The 21,400-nt window shown below is 38.6% G+C and overlaps 1 protein-coding gene across 5 annotated transcripts; it reads right to left on the bottom strand.

Moving 5' to 3' along the window:
- Positions 1–7: 7 nt before the first annotated feature.
- LOC148125549 (uncharacterized) lies at positions 8–13,420 on the bottom strand. Of its 5 annotated transcripts, XM_087934172.1 has the most exons (6): positions 12,978–13,324; positions 7,077–7,158; positions 5,258–5,406; positions 4,263–4,364; positions 1,794–1,902; positions 8–524 (listed from the first exon to the last, which is right to left on the bottom strand). In XM_087934172.1, exons 2-6 carry the CDS (start codon positions 7,107–7,109, stop codon positions 429–431), a joined length of 489 nt encoding a protein of 162 aa, XP_087790298.1. In that variant the 5' UTR covers positions 7,110–7,158; positions 12,978–13,324; the 3' UTR covers positions 8–428. The 5 variants fall into 5 exon arrangements, with proteins under 5 accessions (XP_087790298.1, XP_087790299.1, XP_087790301.1 ...); XM_087934173.1 differs by lacking the exon at positions 7,077–7,158 and having other exon boundaries at positions 12,978–13,420; XM_087934175.1 differs by lacking the exon at positions 7,077–7,158 and having other exon boundaries at positions 5,258–5,402; positions 12,978–13,105.
- Between the last annotated feature and the right edge of the window lie 7,980 nt (positions 13,421–21,400).

Here is a 21,400-nt window from a genome sequence, read left to right as displayed (position 1 = left end):
TAAAGAATTATAAATGGAACATTAGTTTTATTTTTCAGTTGGTAAGATTACAAATTGCTTTAGATATTTTATACTTCAAATATAATGTAAAAGGATGCCCAGCATTCCTTCTATCATCTTTTTAATACATAAAATCTCTCCATGAAGTAGACATCTAATAAATGTATAAAAGGCAGATATGAATTAACCCTACAGGCATATATTAAAACAGGACATTCAGGTAGTTACCCAGCAACAAACCCATATTAATTATGTTTTTAAAAATACAAAAAGCAGCAGTGACCCAGCACTACCCTATGCTTTATTAAATAGAAAAAGAAGAGCTTTTGATAGGCAACTTTAAAAAATGCAAACAAAATCAATGCCACCTCCAGGGTGAGTTGCAATTCGGTCAATGTCCAGCAGTGACCATCAATGGGAATTCAGGGTCAGTTCTGCAGCTCATGCAGCCACCAGGTGAAAGCTGCCATCAGGAGGGCCGGCCCCCATTTCTGGAATGCACAATTCAGGGGAATCCAAACAAGCTAGTTGTGGGGAGAATAAAGAATTTGATTAAGAATTGTTAAAAGATACAAACGAAAGGGGAATGATAATCAGTACAGCATATTCAATGAGTTTTAGTGGAAGAGCATGTTGGAAGAAAAATTTAAATTTTTAATGAGTATACAAGAGTAGGACAGTTCTTGCCTCAGGTCACAAAGCCTTCTAAATAGGTCTAGCTTTTAGAACAATGGTGTGTAAAACTTTAATTTGGCTTTTAGGAATTTATACCTCCAACTATTATTACTAGACAACCTGTGACACCTTGGGTCTCCATTTCAAAGGTATTTCCTACCAGATGTCTCAATATATCAACAATGGCAGAATTTCTAATGTATTTCAAAAGTTCTTTAAAATTCAGGGAGCCTTCAACTTAAAACCTTTCATTTAGTGACTGTTCAAAGTTACAACGGCACTGAAAAAAGTGACTTATGGCCATTTTCCACACTTACGATCCTTACAGCACCTCCATGGTCACATGATTTATAATTTGGATGCTTGACCACTGATTCATATTTATGACGGTTGCAATGTCCCGAGATCATGGGATCACCTTTTGCAGCCATTTGACAAAGTCAGTGGGGAAACCAGATTCATTTAATGACCATGTTATTAATTTAACTGCTGCAGTGATTCAGTTAACAAATACGGCAAGAAAAGTCGCAAAATGGGGCAAAACTCACTTAACAAATTTCTCACTTAGCAATATAAATGTTGGGCTTAATTGTGGTTGTAAGTCGAGGATTACCTGTATTCAAAAGATGTATCTGCCTTGAACGTCAAACATCAGATGACCACAGGTAATGTTTTAAGATATGCCATAAATGCTTTACGATAATTTTATGTCACAAATACTTCATAAAATTTGCCAAATTTCAATTCCATGGGAGTCATAGGTCCCAGATTTTGGGTACATTCTGTAAGTTAGCCCATTTGAAGTACCCTGGTCCAAAATACTTTGTCCTAGGATGCACCGTTTCACCCATTTAAAAGTTACAGGCTTTTTAGTAATGTATAGGTTATCCAATTTATTATCTTATCTACCACCAGCTGGAAGGCAGTGTGTTATCACTCAGAATATGGGAGGGTTTTGCACCTTCATCAAGAGCTATCTATGTCTTTCCACACCAAGCAATGAGGAACAGAATAGAAACAATTGCATTATAAGAAATAAAAACTCTTCTGCTAATTTAGTTGCCTCACTGTTTAACAGTAAAATTATGACTGCAATAATAAAAGTAAATGAAATTTACCCAGACATAGTCAATTAACTTCTTTCTCCAGCTCTTGTCCAAAGAATTCCCAACCGTTTTCATGACATTTTTGCCCCAAAACCGAGTCTGGAAAACACAGGCCACCATTCTATTTAAAAGGAAACAAAACAATTATTAAAATATAATGGTTCTTATAAGCAGTAAGCAAACAATAAATAGGTTTTACTAAAACAAACATCTGGCGTGATAGCAAGGTCCTTTGCAAGTGTGTTCACGTGTGTAAAATGGAGCAGATTCTTGATCATTCCAATTGAGCCTACCAAGTTGATGTAGTTGACCCCACCAATCTCTTCTACAGATACCTTCAAATAGTAATAAAAAGTGGGCAGGTTTCTACTCTCCAACTGACTTAAGAAGTAGATTCCCAGTTTCCTAACAGTCAAGATTTATTAAGGTTTTCAAACCTGGACATTTCAAAGCCCAAATTGACATTCTCAACCAATCAAACACCCATCATCTGGAGTAGTGCTCTATGCTATTATATATACAGTATTAAATTCAGTATTCTCAACTAATGGAATCCTGTCAAGGCCAGGGGGAAGAAGATTATTCCAAATGCACCAATCCATTTTTGTTACAGAAAGACACTGCACTTTTCATTTTTATTAAGTTATGAAACTGGCATATCCGGGCCTTGTTTGGATGCCTCCATTACATTAACTGACTGATGTATTTTGGGAAACAGGACAAAAGCTAGTATTTGGAAAAGAGACTACTAAAAAACATCTATGTTGTACGCTGGATTGGGAAATAAATAGTTCTGGAAGAAGATAGTGGCAAATACATCTACATTTCTGCATGGCTATCCCTATACATTTAGCAGGAGTCAATGTCCATTTCATTCTGTAGGTAGAGGTAGTTCTCAACATACAACCATTCATTTAGTGACCAAAGTTACAGCTGCACTGAAAAAAGTGACTTATGACCCCTTTTCTCACTTATAATTATTGTGATATCAAGACTTTTTGGAAACATGCAATCTTTAGTTGAAATGTTTTTTTAAGAAAAGTTTGATGAGATGATAACAGCCATTGAAAATATTCAGAAGCATTCAGCTTTGGATAAATTAGATTCACAAAAGGAATCAGGTTTGAAAGTTGCAGTCCAAAGAGATAGAGCTGACTGCATACGTCTCTTTGAAGTTCGAGCCTGCATTCTTTCACAATACCAGAAGGCTGTCTGAATGGAGAAGTGACAAATCGTTTTTTCCTAAGAGGACTGAGGGAGATTGGAGAATGGATTTGTTACACTTAACTGGAAACCACTTCTATTTGGACCTTGTTGGGAAGATAGACTGACTATGGAGAGTGGATTTATTATACTTAATTAGATAACAATTGATAAGCGATGCCATTAAGAAACAAACATGTGTATTTGATTAAGGACAAATGACTCTTAATTCTTGGGATGATTTGGGATAGATAAGATGCTGTATTAAATTTTCTGAGTTGATAACAATAACAGTTTGTTAAAGGGTTTTGAAACTAATCTTATTTTTTTTATTATAATCATTTTTCCTGTTAACTATTTTGTCATTAATATAGTGTATAGAAGACAGGACAATAATTTGCAAATAGATTTACCAGTTTAAAAATTAGGGGGACGGGGGGCAACCAATATTGTAGTAATGTATTAATCACTATTCAAGTAGACAGGAAAATATGTATACATGTGTTGGTTTTCTGTTCTTTCCGATGAACTTTTTTAATGCCTTGATGGTTTGTGGGGTTTTTTTGTTTTTTGTTTTAATTTTTTAGAGTTTTGTATTTTAACTTTCTTTTGAATAAAATAAAAATAGATTTTTTTAAGAAAGGAACTAAGCATAGGCCCCTTTTTTCAATCTTGCACTCTTTTTTTGTTATTTGTGCCAAAGTATTTCAGGTTTTTGATACCGAGATGTATTACAGCCCAAAATACACGATTAAAAACAAAATACCAAAATTAAAATCTTCAGAGAAGATGAGGCAAAAATGGTAATATTTGCTCTCTTAGTTTATCATGATATTGTTAATTATGATTTATCCCAGTTGCTCTATTTTTTATTAAAATTTTACTAGGTGTCAGCACATTACATATGTGTAATAGGATGTAAATAGTCTCTCAATTAGATATCCTACTTTTCACAGAATAATACAGACATGCATTTGTGGCATCATGGTCAAGATGTGTCAAGATTCAGCATTATTATCCAGAACTTTAAACTATGTGGGGGGGGCCAGGCTAAGGTGAGTAAACAATTCTTCCTTTATCTTACTGAAACCACTGCTTCCATGTGAGATAATCAACTAAGTATATGATAAATCAATAAATTTTTAAGTGTCAAGGTCTCTGTTGTTTGTAATTGCAAGATTGTTTTAAAGGAAAGTTAAGATATCATTCAGAAATAATTTCCCAATCATATTATTGTTGTTTTTCTAAATATACAATCATTAGAATATGGAAAATTACCCTTTAGCAAGTTGAAATAATGGATCTTCCAGTTTTCCACTGTATCTCCTGTTACACTCATCTCCAATTATTGCAAGCTGGTGACCAACTTGGATTATAGATCTAAAAAAAATGAATATATAAAGGTCAAATGGCCCAAAACCAATCTGAGACAATGTATGATGGTGTTTGGATATTTCCTGCTGAGGTGATCCAAGGATCAGTCTGCAGACCTGTCAAGCTGCAGTGGTGTGTTTAATTTTAAATTCTATTACAATCATCAACTAAAGATCTAATAGCATAATCAATGGAATTGGTTGCCTCTGGCGTGTTTTCTCTATCACTGGAGATTTTCAAACAGACTGGACAAGTATTTTCTTGGAATGGTGTTAGGCTCCTGCCTTAAGCAGGTGTTGGACTACAATGCTTCTGAGGTACCTTCCAGCATTATGATTCTATGTTAACACAGAAACAATGAGCAGCAAACACAGGAGCTGTTTCTGTGCTGTGGCTGCCCACGACAATAACTTCCTACAACTCACCCTGCTGCTACCAGCCAGCTGACATAGGTGCCTAGAAACTAGGCAGAGGTGGTATTCAGCAGGTTCTGACCAGTTCTGGAGAACTGGTAGCGGAAATGTTGAGTAGTTCAGAGAACTGGCAAATACCACCTCTGACTGGCCCCGCCCTCATCTATTCTCTGCCTCCCATTAAGTCCCAGCTGATTGGCTGGGTCTTCTTTTGTTGCCCTGCACAGGAGAACGGAGCTGGAAAGCAGGTTAGTGGGGTGGAGTGGGAGGGGATGGGGATTTTGCAGTATCCTTCCCCTGCCACACCCACTGAGTCATGCCCACCAAGCCACACCACGCCCACCAAGCCACGCGCACAGAACCGATAGTAAAATTTTTTTAATCCCACCACTAAAACTAGGGCATGGTTCTACTTTGTACTGTTTTGCCCAGGGCCTAGGATGCCTTGAAAAACTGTGACGACCGGTCAATCGAAATATGCAATACCTGACATTCATTTCCACTTGCTCTGTAAATTCTGTTATGAACACAGATCTTTTGGGTGGCTCCTCTTTCAAAACTGCATTCATTTCTTTGAAGGTAGAGAGAAAAAAGTGTCTGGAGACCTGTCCTGTCTGAGCTGTAGTTATATCTGCCTGAAGAAAACACAAGAAAATCAATGTATGTTCATTTTGTCTGAAATGGTATAGGGTTTCCTGACTGAGCAGGGTTTGGACTAGAAGACTTCTATTCTATTCTATTCTATTCTATTCTATTCTATTCTATTCTATTCTATTCTATTCTATTCTATTCTATTCCATTCCATTCCATTCCATTCCATTCCATTCCATTCCATCCAGAGGTTGGATTCTACTGGTTCTGTCTGGCTCTCTAGAACTGGTAGCTCTGAAGAGCAGCAGACATAGAACTGGTTCTGTATCTGCTGCTGTTTTGGCCCACCCGACAGCCCAGGCTCTTACCTAACCTTTATTTCCTGCTTTTTCAACCTCAGCTACTTTACGCGGCACAGCTGCGGTTGAAAAAGCAGGAAAAAGTGCTTTTTCAAACGCTGTGCACTCGCACACAGCGCTGCTCAGCTGTCCAGGCAGCAAGCTGATGATATTATGCATGCGCGCACAGCATGCGTCAGGCGTGCGTGCGTGCATGCAAAACGTAAAATCATCGAACCGGTCTGATCCCATCCCATTCTATTTTCCATCCTAGTTTGGCTGCCTGCAATTTGGCAGTTCAAATCCCACCAGGCTCAAGGTTGACTCAGCCTTCCATCCTTCCGAGGTGGGTAAAATGAGGACACAGATTGTTGGGGGCAATATGGTGACTCTGTAAACCGCTTAGAGAGGGCTGTAAAGCACTATAAAGTGGTATATAAGTCTAAGTGCTATTGCTATATTCCTGTTTCTACTACAGAGTAAACCCTCTGTAGTAGAAATAGGAAAAAAACAATTAACAAGGACTCATTTATTTTTTTTGCTTAGCTACAGAACTGAATTTTACAAAACAGATATACTGTAAGTTGTTGTCAGTGGGTAATATTTACTGGGTAGATATTCTACAGATCTATGGTAAAACATTCTTTCCTCTTCGCTTTAGCGTCTTTCTGTTTGATGCAGCCCCGCCTTAATCCATTTTCCTTTTGGTGATTAAGTGTATTTTGTTAACACAATGGCTAACCTTGAACAACAGGTTGTACAAATAATTATTTGAGATACATTTCATATTGTTGGCAAAACTAATAGATTACTTATCTAGGTGAATGGAACTCTGCTTTTAAAAATGCAACACTATCCAAATGTTCTGCATATCCTAGACTATAGAGGCACCTTATTCTGAGCAATTGGGTTTTGATTGAAGAGGATCCCTCGAAGCCTGACGTAGAGAATGATCTCAGTGACACCAGAATGTGTTCTTCATTAATTTTTTTCTCTCTTTCAATTATTACAAGTAACATTTGCCATGGCTGAACCCTAAATACCAAGCAAAATAAAGGCTACTGGGGGGTGGGGAGAATAGACGGTGGCACTCCTAAACTGACCTGGGCTGCTCTTTAAAAAATAAAGCAAGACTGGACTTAATTAATTTTGGGATAGGAAACTACTAAAAATCCTATGATGTTGCTGAGAAGTTGAAAAAATATCAAGTTTCATGCAAGGAGGGCTTTACTTTTTTAATATGGGGAATGAATAATGGGAGAAATTTTACACTAGTTTGGGGAGAGTAAAACAATTCTGCAAAATACTCATAATTTTTTTTCTTCTGCTTAATGAATTTGATCTACACTGCACAACCCCAAATACAGTATGCTTACCCAGGAAAATAAATGTAGATGATCTTTAAGCATGCCCAAGCTTCTTTTTCTATTGGACTTACTTCTCTTTCTAATTATACATCTGTGATCCAAGGAAAGTGGTTATAATCATTATGTTTTAATCAGTATTTAAAAGTAAAGCAAATTTTTGTCCAAAGCAACTATTTTGTCATAGCCATAGTTTAATAACAAATGGTTGGCCTATGTTTACATCACCAATATAAACCATGACCTTAGGTATACATACAATTATATATACCTATAATATATATACGTATAATATATGTAAAGTACTGAGAATTATGCAAATAGATATTTAGATATAAATATTAATTTATACTTATTAATAATGAGTATCCACCAGGACTCTGACTAGATTAAGGAGCATTTATAAACTGAAAATGACAAACAGGCAATTATTTCCATAAAGTTTGCAATGTGTGTGTTTGTTGTGTGTGTATGTGTGTTGCTTATTTGTGTCTGTGTATAACACACACACAAGAATAACAGGATACTTTACAAAACATAGGCAGTGTTCACATTCAAGTTTTTTAGATTTAAAAAAATAAGGATACAACTCTCATTAAAAAAATCTGCCTCATTTGATAATTCCAGTGGAAAAAAATCTGGTATGAAACCATTTTATATACCGTAAATGTTATTTAACTATGTCAAAAGAACAATAAACATATAATAGTAAAAGGATATACATTAACTATAGAACTGTATAATAGTTCTATAAAACAGTAAAGAATAACACATGCACGCTATTCAGGAATGAAGCATGTAAACATGGAATTACAGAACAAAATTCCAAGGGAAATTACATCTCATCTTTCATGTTATAAATACCATCCCTTTAAAACTAGTACTTTATAAAGTAAAATAATAAAACAATATAGTAACAACAAAGTGATGGACTGGCTTCACTTAAATATTCTTTTCCTCTTGCCTTTGTGACAATTTAGGTTAGTTGCCCAGGTTGATCAAGAGTACATTTCGAGAAGCAATAAATAAAATACCAAATAGGTATACTCATGTAATCACTACACTCACACATAATATTAAAAGCCAAAAAGCTATCTCAGGGTAAAACAAGCTACTGAATCTGCCACAGGGAACCAAGTTTACCATACATGGCCCTGGCTCCCCCCGCACCCGCCAGTCAAGGGGATCTAGAAAATGAGGCAGGATCTGTGCTTGGTTTTTAATGGATCCATTCTCTCATTTGGACATCATGTCAACAAAACTAGCAAGGCTTGAGGCCGATAATAACCTACTAGGACTAAAGTTCACCATGTTTTGTTCATGAGGGGTTCTGGACCTAGTACTATTTAAAAATTATTGTACATAGTTTTGGCAAAACTATAAGGCCAATATCAAAATGTAACGTAATTTTATTCTTGTTCCTTTGAAGACCAGAATTTAAATAAGAAAACATGCTAGTCAAGTAATATGTACATATTCCCCTGAAGTGTAAATATTTATTTTGAAATGTTATCGTCATACCTTTGCAAATCCTAAATTTATTCCATATTGGGAGAAATCCATTATTTTCTCAATCATAACAATAAAAAAAAACTATTTTCTGTTGCTTATTTCCCAGAATATTTCCCAGCTTGTCTTGTTATTTCCCGTGACAACGCCCAAGTCAGTGACCTTGGGACACTGTTTATATTTCAAACAATTCCAAACAAAGATTGAATTTAACTTCAAAACATTTCCCCCTGCAATGAACATTTATGCACTCCCAACTTAGCTCATTCCTCTACTCCTAATTTTTGCAATGCAAATCGTCCTGGCTACTGGATAAAGAAGTGGCATAAAATGTGGAGCCTGGCCATATGTACACCATTCAAATCTTTTTGATAGTCTCCAGAATCCTTTGCCAACCAAATGGGACCCCAAAAAATTGAGTGTGGAAAGTTTTAAAAGGTAGACATGAGCCTCAAAAATATTTAGAACACTCATTTCTCCTTTTAATACTTATGAAACCTCCTGATAGACAGAATGGGACAATTGGTTGCAGCCACATGGTTGCAGCCACTTCACCCTGAACACTTCTGCTGACCCACCGCGGCCGTTCATCCTTGACTGCCCTTCCCCAGCGCTCCTCCCTGTTCACCCACATTCCTGCCCACATTTCCTTGTCCCGGATGATTTGTCGAGGGACACTTGTCCCCAGACATTTCACAGTGCAGGACAATTAGCCACATATCATGCATCTAATGGGAAGGCCTCTGCCTTCCCATTAGATGCAGTCCCACCCGCTCGGCTTCCTGAAGTGCTTGAATTCCTTCTCCGCCATTTGGGGTGGGCTACAGATGGGGTGAGCTACAGATGGGGTGAAGGAGAGACTTTCTTCACATTTCGCAGGCTCTTCATCCAGCATGGGGATGGGATGGGGGCATGGATAAGGGAGAAAACGTTATGGAGAATCGGGATTGGAGGACTCTGTGCTCTTCGCTGAGAAGCGGGTCTTGGGTGGGAGGCTGTGGACATCTGAGGTGGGCAGGCATCAGTGAGGCAGGAGCAAGAAGATGCACAGTAGTTCCTTTAATTGTCCCCACTGAAGCTCTTTTCCCCTTTTCCCAACTCTGGTTGCAGCAGCAGGGGTGTCTGGAAAGAGGGTGAGTATCTAAAGCAGGTGGAAGACTTGGGACAGCTTATGGAAGGGGTGTCAAACTCAAGGCCCAGGAGCTGGAGCTGGCCTGTGGAGCGCTTAGATTTGAGCCATGGAGCCTCACTGGAAACAGCAAACACAGTGCTCAGTGAAAATGGAGCTCCGGAGGGCTGTGAACGGCCCACCCAACCTCCATTTTCGGCTGCAACAACCTCCTGAGTCCGTTGCTGGTGAAAATATGCGGCCCTCCCAAGCTCCATTTTTGCTGGCAGAGCACTCAGGCCACCACAGATGCCCTCAAAATGAGTGACGTTGAGCTGGCCATGCCACCCTGGCCACACTGACTCAGCCCCCCCCACACAGGCCAAACACAACCCTGATGCAGCCATCAATGAAATCAAGTTTGACACCCTGGAGTTGACGGGTCCCCGAAGCTGCCTCTGCCCACTGCTGCAATTGGAGTTCTGAAGGGTGAAAGAGCTTGGGAAGTGCTTGGCTTCAGATCATTTAGAGACCTCTCTATCCAGGTCACGCAAAACCTGGCCAAGCCCTCCACCACAATGCCCCACAGTTTTCAGTGCCTGCTTGCTCTCACCCAGCTTCTGCAAGCCTGGGTAAGCCAGCAAGGCTGCAGGCCGGTGAACAAAGGCAGGAAGTGGGGTGGAAGATAGCAGTCCCCCAAACACACCTGGCCAGCAGCAACGGTAGAGGAGGCATGCAGCAACCTAGATGTGACTGCAGCTGCAGTCTTGGGAGTCCAAGGTTTGACTCAGTGGCAGGTGGGGTCATCCGGGAGGAAAGGCAGCTGCCAGCTGAGCCAGACAAATCTCTGCCAGACAGATCTCTGCCTGCCTGGGTAAGCTTGCCAGTGTCCTGGCTAGCTGCCTTAATCGCACCTGGCCCTGCTGCGTTTTACGCGCCATTCCGGTGGCTGCTGCAGCTGCTTTGGTTACTCCCCCAGTGGCCACCTTGGGAAGACAGAGAAGGGTGAGCTGGAAGGTTTGCTTTGCTCGTGGGGCTTTGCTGGGATTTTAGTGGGGCGAAGGAGAGAACCTTCCGGAGGTAGGTGGTGAGGTCGGCTGGCCATGGGGAGGCACTGCGCTGAGTGGTGAGGGACCGTTTGGACTGTGCCCTTGCAAACAAGGGCTGGGTGCGTGTGTCAGAGCAGGCCAGAGAAAGCCAATCCTTAAGGGGTATTTTATTTCCACCCCTCCCCAGCAAGTGAGTCTCATTTTGCATTCACACAACACAGACTGCCCAACAAAGGAGTCTCTTTTGACATTCGCACACCTTTCAAAACTGTTAAGAAGTTCTTCTAAAAGACAAACAACAGATACTGGCTCTCTATTTCTCGTGCTGAAAAAGATCTGATGTCCACTTTTCTTTGATCTATAATCCATGATCAAAAATAAACCTCCCTTCAAAATATTAGATATTTTCATTTCAAACTAAGAAGTGAACACAAGCAACTCAAGACGCAAGGAAGAAAATCCAAATGGGAATACAAACAATGCGAAGCCAAAAACAAAAAAACAAACCTTGACAATTTGTGTCCTTTAATCTCTCTACAGGATATTCTTTGAGCTGGTTAGTCTGACTGGGGCTTTAGAACATCTCTAACTTACTTTAAAGTCTTTTGTTTATGTGGAGAGGATGCAAACTGAACAAGTATTATATTGATTTCTAAATTTTCAAATTTCTTTATAAAAAAGAATACAAAAGCATACAAAATTTACTTTTGAAAATAGTGCAATGTCTTTGCAATCCTGTTTTCAGTGGAAAAAAATACATTTAAGCTAGCAGGATAACTATTAAAAAGGCATGTTACCAATCTCTCAGGTAACCAAAAAAAAAAAAAAAAAAAAGATAGCAGTAAAAGAAACAGCGTTTTACGTCAGTTGACTAGAAAACATATTGCAAAGTGAAGTGAAGTTAGATGAGCCTTAGTGTTGGAGATATAGTTCATAGCCACAACTATTTTTCTTCCTGTTTTCCATCAACAGGTGCACTATACACAGGGCAGCCCTCCTCAATGATTCCCAGGGCAGACTGCATCTTTTGCCACCTGATGGGCCAAAGGATCTCAAAATGGAGTCCCTCTGCCATTTCCCTTTCACTGGCACCAACCTCAGCAAAAGAACTGTATTAATCTATTTAACTCTACAAAAATCTCTCTTGGAAAAAAGTTGTTTTCTTTCCTCTGCTTGTGCTGGATGCAAGCACGCACCTGTCACAGCAGACGTCCTATAAAAAGCATTTCCTTCTTTGCTGGAGGAAAATGTCATGTTTAAGATGGCACCTGTCAAACAGTCTGAGGCATTTTGGTTCGCCCAGCAATTCCATTTAAAAAAAGGTCTTTTTAATTTATTTTTTAAGGGTCAACTTTTCCTAACCAAAAGTTTTCTTCCCTCAAAGGAATGAGTCAAGTCGATGGCGCAGATCCCTAGGTTAATAGCGTACACTATTTATATTCTTGCACTTGGGCATCTTATACGTGCGATGTTTTCAGAACCTGGAAAGTCCTCCCCCATCGCTAGGGCGGAGGCTCTTCGCAAACCTGCACGAATTTCCGTGGGTTGCAATTGTTTAGATGGGGAGGGAAGGGAGGGAGGGCAGGAGGGAGGAAGAAGGGAAGGAAGGAGGGAAGAAGCAAGGAAGGAAGGGGAAGGAAGGAATGAAAAGGGGAAGGAAGGATGGAAAGGGGGAAGGAAGGAGGAAGGAAGGAAGAAGGGAGGGAAGGAGGAAAGAAGGAAGGGGGAAGGAAGGAATGAAAAGGGAAGGAAGGATGGAAAGGGGAAGGAAGGAGGAAGGAAGGAAGGAAAGGAGGGAAGAAGCAAGGGAGGAAGGGGGAAGGAAGGGATGAAAAGAGGAAGGAAGGATGGAAAGAGGGAAGGAAGGTAGAAAGAAGGAAGGGGAAGGAGGGAAGAAGGAAGGAAGGGGGAAAGAAGGAATGAAAGCGGGGAAGGAGGGAGGGATGAAGGAAGGAAGGAAGGAAAGGGGGAAGGAAAGAAGAAGGGAGGTAAGGAGGGAAGAAGCAAGGAAGGAAGGGGGGAGGAAGGAATGAAAGGAGGAAGGAAGGAAAAAGGGAAGGAAGGGTGGAAGGGAGAAAGAAGAGAGGAAGGAAGGAAAGGGGGAAGAAGGGAGGAAGGAAAGCTTTGAACAGAATCCTCAAGGGCTGCACAGCTATTCCAGTGCTCCGTTTTCAGCCCTGCCGATCCCCTTTGCGCCCCGCCGGGACTGGCCCCCAGCCCCATCCCGCCGGCAGCCGCGCGTCTCACCTCAGTCTCCGCTCGACGCCGCCGAGCGCCAGCTGTCCTGCAGCCGCGCCGGAAGAAGAGGACAGGGAGAAGCCAGGCAGCCGACAACCTCGTTAAATCACATTTCGGTGACTGAAAAAGGAGGGAGGGCCGAGCCAAGCCGGGCGCGGGATTTACCGCAACGTCGCTTCGCCAGCTCCCGCCTCGCCCCGGTTGGCCCTGCCCTCTTACCCCTGTCCGGGCTCCGCTCCGGAAAAGCGGCGGCCCAAAAACAAAGGCCAGGCTAGGTGTTCCCGCCTGAGCCCAGGCTCTTCTTCACTTCCTGGCTATTAAACTCCATGTTTCCTTGGCAGGTCATCTACCGTTGCATAAAAGGAAATGCTTCCTAGAGTAATAACCTCATTGTTCTCTTACTACCAGCAAGACAGATGGCCTAATTTCTTCCTATTACAGAATTTGCATGTAACAATAAAGTTCATTTTTTTCTACTTTCGTGACACACACACACACACACACACACCCCACCCACCCACCCTCTTATCTTTTGTCCTCCAAAAGCACAAGGAAGCAGACAGGTTGGGTCACAATAGTTTATTGTAAACAAATAATCTATTAACTTGTTGCATTATAACGTAATAAAAAAAATAAAATAGCCTAAGAATTGGTAAGATGTTTTAGCAAGGTGTAACAAGCAGTGTGGACATTTTGCTGAGAAGAGCTGGCTCTGTCATGGGTAAACGAGCATGTCACAAAACTTGTGTGGAAGAAAGATTGAAGACATTGTGGTCTAGCACAGGTTGCTGTGTCTGTAGCCACAGTGGCTAGCTACAGGTAAGAGGGGAGGGCAATGGCATGTGAAGTATGCTCATAAAACGAACAGGTGAGTGGAGTAGTGTACAGGCCAATGCCTCACACCTTCATGGTTAATGATTGCTCTAGCTTTTGAATTAGAGATCTATAAGAGTGGTGAGGAATGGTCCAATGTGGTCATCACCATGTCAGCCTACTGGTTTGGTCCTTCCACAACTGTCACTGCTGTCTATTGTAGCCTAGTTTGGGAATAAACTTAACTTTTATTGTTTGTTTTTTTCATTTGAGATCATTCACTGGAGTTCTTGTACTGTAATCTTAACCTTCTTTCTGATAAATGCTAAGCTTCTTGTGCTTGGGATCAACTGTTTCTTATCCAGATTACAAACAGGGAAAGTGTGACATACTAACCATAAAAAACACCCTAAAAAGTGACTCTAACCCTAAACAACAGATAGTTCACCCATACAGTAATTCATACTTTACAAGCAATTGTGGCTCATTCCATCCTGTATATAAAGTGAAAATCAAATAAACAATAAAGAGAAAGCCCCACTGTTATTTCTTTATAAAAAAACACTTGTCTGGGGCATCAAATAAAAAAGATATTTTTTCCCAGAGGATTTTCCAAGGCTGGGGAGTTACTTTAATTTTAAGTAACACCATTAACCTGCAAAATAAATTGAGATTATTATCTCAGTAATGCTTCCCGTGGCTTCCATTTCAACTTAGATGCTGGTTTCCACCTCTGCTAATAACCATATAGTATTCTGTAATTAGAAAGCCTCAGAAATATAAATTTGGAATTCCAGCCACTTTTATTTTTAAATATAACACTATTTTTACAAAGCTTCAATCTTTTCCCAGAAAGTATTGTTGAAAGGTGTCAAAATGCCTTCTTTTCAAGGATTCAATTTTCCCACTGGGAGAGCTCCGGCGCAAGGAATACGGACAACTGCTTGGAAGCTGGATCTTTTTATTTTTCAGGAAGGTGGAGAACAGCAAGAAGTCTGCATTCCTGGGCTAGCTCGCTTCTTATGGTAAATCCCTGGTTTTTTATACCCTTTTTTCCCTTTGTAAGTTGATTTTGTGTGAGTGTTTGTATTTGTGCCTAATGTTTCAAATCCTGTTTGAGTTTGTCTTTATTTCCGCCGGAGGGCAAACTCTGCGGGGTGGCCAGATTGTATTATTGGTTTTCTGTAATCTCTTTTAGCTTTAAGATAGTTTTTCATATTTGTTCTGTAGCAATCACCTGTGTCCCTTTTGTAATTTATATTTTGAGTCTTTTGTCTGTTTGTTTTGCTTATTTGGTATGTCCTGTGTTTGTAAGGGTTTTCTAAATTATCTTTTGTTTCCTTTTCCTATTTGTCTAGTTTTCTTAATTACTTAGGCTTTTGTCTATAGGGATTCTTTAATATTTTTTATTTGATTTCTTTTCCTATGTAAATTTGTTTTCTGGCTGACCTGATGTTCCCCTTGGGCTTTTCCTGTTTTTTGTGACACTACTGCCTTCGTGAAATTCCCTTTCCACAGTATAAAATCAATACATATTTTTGTTGTCACCAAAATATTAATGAAATTAAAAGAACTGGCAAAATGTGAAATAAAAATAATTAAGGGAGGAGTACTGTTTTTGTGGCTGTAATTCTTTCCAGCTGTGATAAATTTACATTTCCCCATTTCCTGGTTTTCATTTTAAAGATTTTATTACATGTGCAAAGTTCAATTTACCAAGTCAAGATAGTACTAGGGCAGCCACTCCCCAAATAACAATGCTCCCAGGACGGAGCCACGTGGCCTGCAAGGAGCTCAAGAAATGGGAGCAGCCTGCTCTCCTTCCCAAAGGGATTTTCAGACCTTCCAGAATGATATCAACAGTTAAAAGTTAAGTGACTAGTGATGGGGGAAGAGAGGGTAGGTTGGAAGCAGGCTTAAGGCCTCTAAGGAATGAAGAAGGTCAAGAAAAATTTCCCAAAGCCAGGGGGGATCCAGCAGGGCTGGGAGGGAGTTGGGTGGGGGGAGATGCTATAGCATCATAAGGGTGATTCTGCAAATCTTGTTCATATGACTGAGGGGACACTGCAGTAGAAATAATTTTAGAACCGGCCATAAGTACTTTTTCAGGGCCCATCATAATTTTGAATGGTTGCATAACTTTGAAGACTTCTTTGATTAGAAAAAAAAATACCTATATTTATTGCTGGCTTTTTGCAAAAAAAGAGAAAAAAGTGAATGTATTTTTTTTTTAGTTTTGATGATTAGGTAGAACAGATTATAGCAAGAACAGAGATATAACTATAAAGAAAGAGATAAATTTGTAATTGCACTAATAACTGCTGTAAGGAAGATTAGAAGTATTTTTTGTATCTTTGTCCTTACATTTCTGTTTTTCTTTTATGTTTTTCCTTTCTTGGACTTTTAGCTTTTTCTTTGATTGCTTTTCTTCATTATTTTGTATTTCTATTAGTTTTAATCTTCCTTTTATTTTTTTTAAATAACATTATACATTAAAAATATTAATTAATTAAAGCTATAGATGATAAGATTCTACCAAGCAAGGTCATTCTAGAGTATCTCCATAATTTTGGAAATAAACTCCCCCTCAACAGTAAATAAGAGCCACTAATGTTGGAATTCGTGTAAAAGAAGACTGGGAAATATCAACTACAGTGATTTAAGAAGTTTAACTTTTTTCGGCTGAAGTAGTAAGATGTCACAGCTACACATAATTGCTACATTTCATTATTCATACAGTCTACAGTAAATAGAATAAAAAACACAGAATTATAGATTTCTTGCCTACTATTCTAGTGCTGCTAGCATGTTTAATTATGTTTTGCTTTTGCTTGTTTCCATTAATTTTGAGTTTTATTCCAATGATCTGAAAATTTGTTTAGCGTAGACTAAATTAGCAACTTCTTCTGACAATCCACTGCTTGAAGTTCTTTCTTTTTTCAATGGAATTTTTATTTTTATATATAGCCATTCAGTTTGATTCTTTGTGGGTTGATTCTAACTCTTAAATTTTATAAGAAAGTTTAGCAATATATTCTGCATTTTTCTTTTTAAATAAGGAATATTCTTTAATGCAAACTCCTCTCAGAGTAACCCTCCACATATAGTAATTGTCCTAGAGCTGTTTAATTTGTCACTTAATGATAAGAGTGTGAGATGGCTTTTTAATACTGTTCACTGCATCCGTTTTACCTAAGTTGAATGGATTTAATCCACTATTTTGTCTGTCTGTCCTGGATAATGGGGCATGATCAAATAGGCCAACAAAAGTGACCGAAACAACTGATAACTGAAATTTAAAGAATCAGTAATATATAATCTATTCCTAGAATATATCTTGGATTTTGGGGAGTAATATGCATAATATATAGCTGTTGAATTCATTTCCTTTCAGACATGTTAGAGAAAAGGAGTGAAAACCTCATTAATGAATCCCGTTTTTGTCTGCAGAATGTATTTTGGGACATATTTTTATCTAACAGCCTCTGCAACACAATTAAAGTCTCTACCTATAACATAACATCACTACATTTTGACAATTTAGAAAGGATAGAAATTTAACTGGTTTTTATTAGGCAATAAATGTGAACCTGAGCATTGGAGAATCTCAACTTATTTTGCAGGTTGATGGTGATACTTAAAATTAAAGCAACTCCCCTAACCCTGGGAAATTATTTGGGAAAAATTATATATTTTATTTGGTGCTCCAGACAAGTGTTTTTTTTTTATAAAGAAGTAACAGTGGGGTTTTCTCTTAAATATTGCTTGAAAGAAAGATTTAAACTAGACAAAAATGGTTTTGACTTTTTAAAAAATGAATTTGAAATCATATTTGTGTGGTAATGATGAACATGTTATGCCAAGGTTTATAAATTGTTACTGAAATTGAATTTGAAAAATGAACATGTGCAATAATGCATGATTCAATGAGCAGAGAACTTTATGTATAATATAATGCTTGAACAATGGGAAAACTGTGGATGAAGGGTTTAAGATTTACACTGAATTATAATCTAAAATAAATTTTATAAAATGATGTACCATTGATATTTAACACCTGATAAATTGTCAAAGATGTATAAAGATGTTGGAAATGTTACTATAAAGAATTTTTTACCATCTTTGGTGGACTTGAGACAAAGCAAAGAAATACTAGGGTAAGATTCATATTTTAATACAAAAGATTCTCAAAATGAATATAAACATTAAATGAGAGACTTTTCTTTCTGATTTAACTTGAAAAAACGGGAATATTCTTGCTATACTTGTTGACAGCAACACGAGTGCTCTATGGACAAAAATGGAAAGATACAATAATTCCCATCATGGAAGAATGGTTGAAAAACTGATGGAACTAGCAGAGATGCCTAAATTAACCACTTTACATAAAAAAAGACTACATAAAACTTGTTTCTATTTGGACACCATACTAGATTTTGCACCTGAGCTTAAAAAAATGAAACATTGATTTGCTTATTAATTTGTTGTTCTAGAAATAGATAATAAATGCTAAATGTGCAAAAGAAAATGTTGAGGCTATAATGTTATATTTTTATTCCATTGCAGTGAAGAGTCAGAAGTTAATGTCTCCTGCCCCCTTATATTTCTCTCCTCCTTTCACTTTTCCACTATTTTATTTTCACTTGTATTTTATAGTTTAGTAAAACTTAACAACAGTTTAATAAAAATTATAATAATAAAAAGTATTACTGTAGAAACTCTCTTATATTTGATTGGGTCATCTCTCCCATACAATCGTACGGGCAGGCTTAAACTTTGCCTCATTTTTGCATCAAAGGAGAAAGGGGCGACTCGCAGAGCCTCCGACAGAGGGCCGTTTCCTCTTCCTCTTCTCGTTCGGCCCGGCAGAGGGCGCTCCAAGATCCGGAAGGCGCGCGCGCGTGGCGTCCCGGTTGTCCGGTAACGTTCCGGAAGCGTTGGCGGACCCAGGAGGAGCCGAGACCGCAGAGGGATGGAGCGCGGCGTCGCTTCTCCGTTAGGGACGGTGAGCACCAGCTCATTTCCTGAGGTCGTCTGGGTGGGTGTTGGAGGAGGCCGAGTCGGATGGGGAGGATTTCCCTAGTTTACCACAAAGCCATGAAAGTTGTAACGTAACAGGACTTCGTTTATGCAATAAAAGCAAACACGCTCTCTCTCTCTCTCTCTCTCTCTCTCTCTCTCTGGCAGCATCCAAGACACAAGAACAAAATATTTTTTTAAAAAAAATTGTGTGTGTGTGTTTTATATATATATATATATATATATATATATATATATATATATATATATATATATATATATATATATATATATATATATATATATATATATATATATATATATATATATAAAACATACACACTATGTATGTATATGTGTGTGTATATATATATATATATGTATGTATGTATATATATATATATACACACACACACACACACACACACACACACACACATATATATATATATACATATATATATATATATATATATATATATATATATATATATATATACATACATATATATATATATATATATATATGTGGATCTTTGGTTGTTCGGGTTTTCTCCGTAAGATTCAAAGTAGGCAGCGTTTCGATGAACAACCAAAGATCCACATACAAATACCCTTGAGAACCTCAGAAAACAAATATATATATATATATATATATATATATATATATATATATATATATGGATGTATATATGTATACATACACACATGCACACACACACATATCTTATATATATTTCTTATATGTATTTCATTTATTCATAGCTATGTTTATACTTCTACCTGTTATAATCGCTTGACTAAATAAATAAATAAATATGCATATAATTCTGTGTGTGTATGTGTATATATGTATATATACATCTACATATATATACATACACTACACACATATACATATAGTACATACACACGCACACACACACACACCTATATACACACAGACGCACACATTTTTCTTTTGTTCTTGCTCTCAGAAGTCGTTCCTGAGCTAGTGTTTCTCAAGCTCAGAGGCTGTAAAATAAGTGGACCAACTTCCAGAATTCCCCAGCCATCCCTAGCTGGAGAAACGCTACTGCAAGGGCAAGTGCCTTTTGGGGTGTTACTCGTGATTGGGGTCCCACTAAGGAAGGGGCGCTCTCCTGTCTGGGGTGATTTACAAGAGGTTCCCACACTTAGTTCTTCTGTCTTCCGGCTCTAACAATATAGAATAACAAAGTTGGAAAAGACCTTGGAAGTCTTCTAGTCCAACCGCTCCTGCTCAGGCAGGAAACCTATACCATAGAATAATAAATAGAATAGAAATAGAATAAATAAAATACCATTTCAGACAAATGGCTGTCCAATCTCTTCTTGAAAACTTCCAGGGTTGGAGCATTCACAACTTCTGGAGGCAAGTTGTTCCACTGATTAATTGTTCTCATTGTCAGGAAATTTCTCCTCAGTTCTAGGTTGCTTCTCTCCTTGATTAGTTTCCACCAGTTGCTTCTTGTCTTGCCCTCAGGTGCTTTGGAGAATAGCTTGACTGCCTCTTCTTTGTGGCAGCCCCTGAGATACTGGAACACTGCTATCATGTCTCCCCTGGTCCTTCTCTTTACTAAACTAGACATACCCAATTGCACCAACAGTTGTTTATATATAGTTTTAGCTTCCCATCCCCTAATCATCTTTGTTGATTTCTGCATTAAGTGGGAAGGGAGTTTGCAGGTTGCCTAGTCCAATTCTGTGGTTAAGCAGCAGATCTTATTCCATTCCAGACAGATGGCGGCCCAGTTTCTTCTTAAAAAACATTTAGTGTTAGAGTATCACAACTTTTGATGGACAGCAGTTTCACTGATTAATTGTTCTTACTGATAGAAAGTTGAATGGATTGTATCTCTCTTTAGCAATCGTCAACCTGTTACTTCTTGTCCTCCTCTCAGCTGCTTTGGATAATAAGTTGACTCCTCCTTCCCCCTGGGAGCCCCTCAAGTATTGGAAGACAGCTATGTCACCTGTAGACCTTCTCTTGTTAGACTAGACATATCTGGTTTCTGCAACTATTCACTGTGTGGTTTAGCTTCTAGATTCTTCATCATCGTTGTTGTTCTTTGCACTCTTTGTAGGGTTTCAGCATATTTTTTGTATCATAGTAACCAGAACTAATGCATTTTAAAGTAGCTCTACCCTTTCTCATGATCTTTCTGTTGATGCAGCCTAGGACTCCTTTGACTTTTTGCTCCTTCAACACATTGATGGCTCATACTTTAGTGGTGGTCTACTAGGACACCTAGATCCCTCTCACAATTACTACTGTTAAGCCAGGTATCGCTTATTCTATAAGTGCATTTAGTTTTTCTTGCCTAAGTGCAGGACTTTCCTTTCCTTACCACTGAATTGCATTTTTTTAGTGATAAGGCCCAGCGTTCAAGTCTGTCAAAATCCTTCTGAATCTTGAGGCTATCTTCCAAAGCATTAGCAATTCCCCCAGCTTGATGTCATCTGGAAATTTGATGAGTTCCCTTCTCTCTCCTCATTTAGATCCTTTATGAAAATGTTGAAGATAATGTGGCCCAAGACAACCTTGAGGTACCTCACTGCATACATCCCTCCATATAGAT

The sequence above is a fragment of the Pseudonaja textilis genome, chromosome 5 (genome assembly GCF_049901715.1).
Source record: "Pseudonaja textilis isolate UNSWEBS1 chromosome 5, rPseTex1.2, whole genome shotgun sequence".
In the NCBI taxonomy this organism is placed as follows: Eukaryota; Metazoa; Chordata; class Lepidosauria; order Squamata; family Elapidae; genus Pseudonaja; species Pseudonaja textilis.
Note: the sequence above shows the minus strand (reverse complement) of the source record. Positions and strands in the feature narration are given on the sequence as shown.